Raw genomic sequence first — 2489 nt, forward strand, 5'->3', positions numbered from 1 at the left:
TAACAGAAATATATCTTCTCAATAAATCTTCTCAGGGCCACTACTGTTCATCAATGTTAAAAAACTATAGCAAAAATAAGGGGATGGATCCATGAACAGAAAATCCAAATTCCACAACAGAAACATATAAAATACAAAAATGAACTTGAACTACATGTCATTTATACTTATGCCTCCCTTCGCACAAAGTAAAGCTTGCCCATCACATGAAGGACGGCAACAAATGCAATGAAGCCAATGCTCATTACAAGAACCACATTTGGAGAGATCTTGAGGCCCGGGGCATCATCCGTGTAGAATTGAAGCATGGTTCCAGCTGCTCCTCCGGAGGCGCCACCGCTGGTTGTTCTCCTTCTCCTCAAGCTAGCAGCTGCTGCTGCACTTCCTCTTGGGGGAGCTGTTCCTCCTAAAGCCATTTTTCTGCAACATACATTCAAACAATAATAATGTGAAAACTACCACCTATGTAGATACAAGTTCATCTTCTCATGAATTACACACTACCGCCATGCAACAGAAACCCTCAAATCAATTAATAAAGTAAGGAATAACATAATCATAATCAATTAACCATATAAAAATAAAATTAAGGATTTGGCAGACATTGACTTTGATTTCTTATCCTTCTCCTTCAAGTTCATTATTGTTATTAGAATCTTTGATAGAGTGCCGCACCGACCATACACACATATATATATATATATACATGGAATCAACGAGTCACATGTAAGTTTCAAACCTAGAACCATGATTCTAAATTGCTGTTGCAACGTGAATTCTGTGATTGCAAAAAACGTGCATAAAAAACGCAATGGGTACTTCTGTAATCGCAGCAATTCAAAACTCTAATTCTGAAAGCAAATTTCAAAATCTAATAAGTCATAAACTAAAAATTAAGTTCATGCAGAGATCAAACAATCGATTTTTGAACAAGCTACTTAATTTCCACCTAAGTCCACAGAAAATCTTACTAAACTACAATAACTATGTGCAATACCATAAACTCCGAAATCACAATTGGATCTAAATCCAAATCGCAGATCCAGAATTATCAAATAACAAGCCATGCGTACAAATCATCGAATTCCAAACCCTAACTTCATCATAGCACAGAAAATTGCAGCTAAAATAAAAACAAATAACAGATCTGAGACCAAACAGAAAAAAGAAAACCGAATCAGTAACGAGAAATACAAACCTTAATGCAGAATTCCGGTGAAGCTAGCTCGTAGGCGTCAGAGATCTGAGACGGAGAAACGACGACCAAAAGGGATTAAGATTTTTGGGTGCGTTTTTGAGGTTTAAAGTTTAAACAGCAGTTTCTGCATCTAATATTGTTTTATAAACAGGAAGAGTTCGACTTGGATGCTTACTTGAGAGTCCACGCGATAATGACCAATAATACTTTGCCACGTCAGCAAACTTATATGTCAAAAAAACTCGACGCAAACAAAACGGTTTTTAAACTTTTAACATGGTATATTATTATTTTATTATAAAAATTTAAAATTTACTTTAAGATAAGATTTACTTACATATTGCTTGCTTAATTAAAGTTTTTGAGGTGTGAAATGACATTTATTTAATTTTTTAATTTAAACATTTTTATTTTTAAAATAAAATTTTAAAATTTTATAACTTTTCAAATGGAATAAAATGTTTATTTAANTTATCTTATTTTATCTAAAGATAATTGATAAATAAAAAAAATTTTTTATATGAAATATCTAAACATAAAATCATTTAAATTTTATAAAAGATCTTTTAAAAAAGTATCTTTTCTAAAAATAGATCCAAACAAGTCCAAAATCAAATTCAAAGAGTAGCACATTGAATTTGAATCCTCTAAATTTTCAATTTTTATTTTAGAGGGTAAAGTATAATTTTTTATCCTTAAATAGTTTCTCTCATATTTACTCTTGGTCTCACTTATGAAATAAAATAAATAATAAAAAATTACACTTTATTCTCTAAAATAAAATTCAAAAAATTTAGAGAATTCAAATCCCTACGCATTATATCTTGGATGGACCTTTTTTTTCCAAAATTAATTCTAAAGGGCACAATAAACATCCTTAATTTTCATTATTAAACTTAAATTTTTATAGAAAAACGTACGTATATATATTTGTGCGAGTATTCGGTCAACGATCCATCCTTTTGCCAATATGAAAAGTCTTCTTTCTTTTTAGGTGTTTGGGTTGGGGAGGCTACAAAAATCTAAAGTCCGGTTAATTTTGTTTTTGTGGGAACACTAGCTAGGACTAGTGTTTTTGGACATGCTATAGTTAGGACTTATGACCAGCAAATTGTAATATGGGCTTCTGCAACTCTTATAAAAACTGAGGTTTTACTTCTTTGTTCATGTCATAGAACCTTTGCTACTGAGATCTTAAATGAATTTTTTTATTTTGAAGAGGAGATCTTATTGACATTACTTATCATTCATTAACAGTTTGGGCCAATACTAATATTGAACTTAAGAATCG

At 31.3% G+C, this 2489-nt stretch overlaps 1 protein-coding gene across 1 annotated transcript; it reads right to left on the reverse strand.

Moving 5' to 3' along the window:
* LOC107475459 (protein transport protein Sec61 subunit beta) lies at positions 1-1357 on the reverse strand. Its single transcript, XM_016095092.3, has 2 exons — positions 1199-1357; positions 1-420 (listed from the first exon to the last, which is right to left on the reverse strand). The coding sequence occupies exon 2, from the start codon at positions 414-416 to the stop codon at positions 168-170; it is 249 nt and encodes an 82-aa protein (XP_015950578.1). The 5' UTR covers positions 417-420; positions 1199-1357; the 3' UTR covers positions 1-167.
* Positions 1358-2489: the final 1132 nt, after the last annotated feature.

Source organism: Arachis duranensis, chromosome 2 (assembly GCF_000817695.3).
Source record: "Arachis duranensis cultivar V14167 chromosome 2, aradu.V14167.gnm2.J7QH, whole genome shotgun sequence".
NCBI lineage: Eukaryota > Viridiplantae > Streptophyta > Magnoliopsida > Fabales > Fabaceae > Arachis > Arachis duranensis.

Excerpts from the sequence above, each read along its gene's own strand:
- LOC107475459 (XM_016095092.3), bottom strand. The coding sequence starts at position 416 with ATGGCTTTAGGAGGAACAGCTCCCCCAAGAGGAAGTGCAGCAGCAGCT.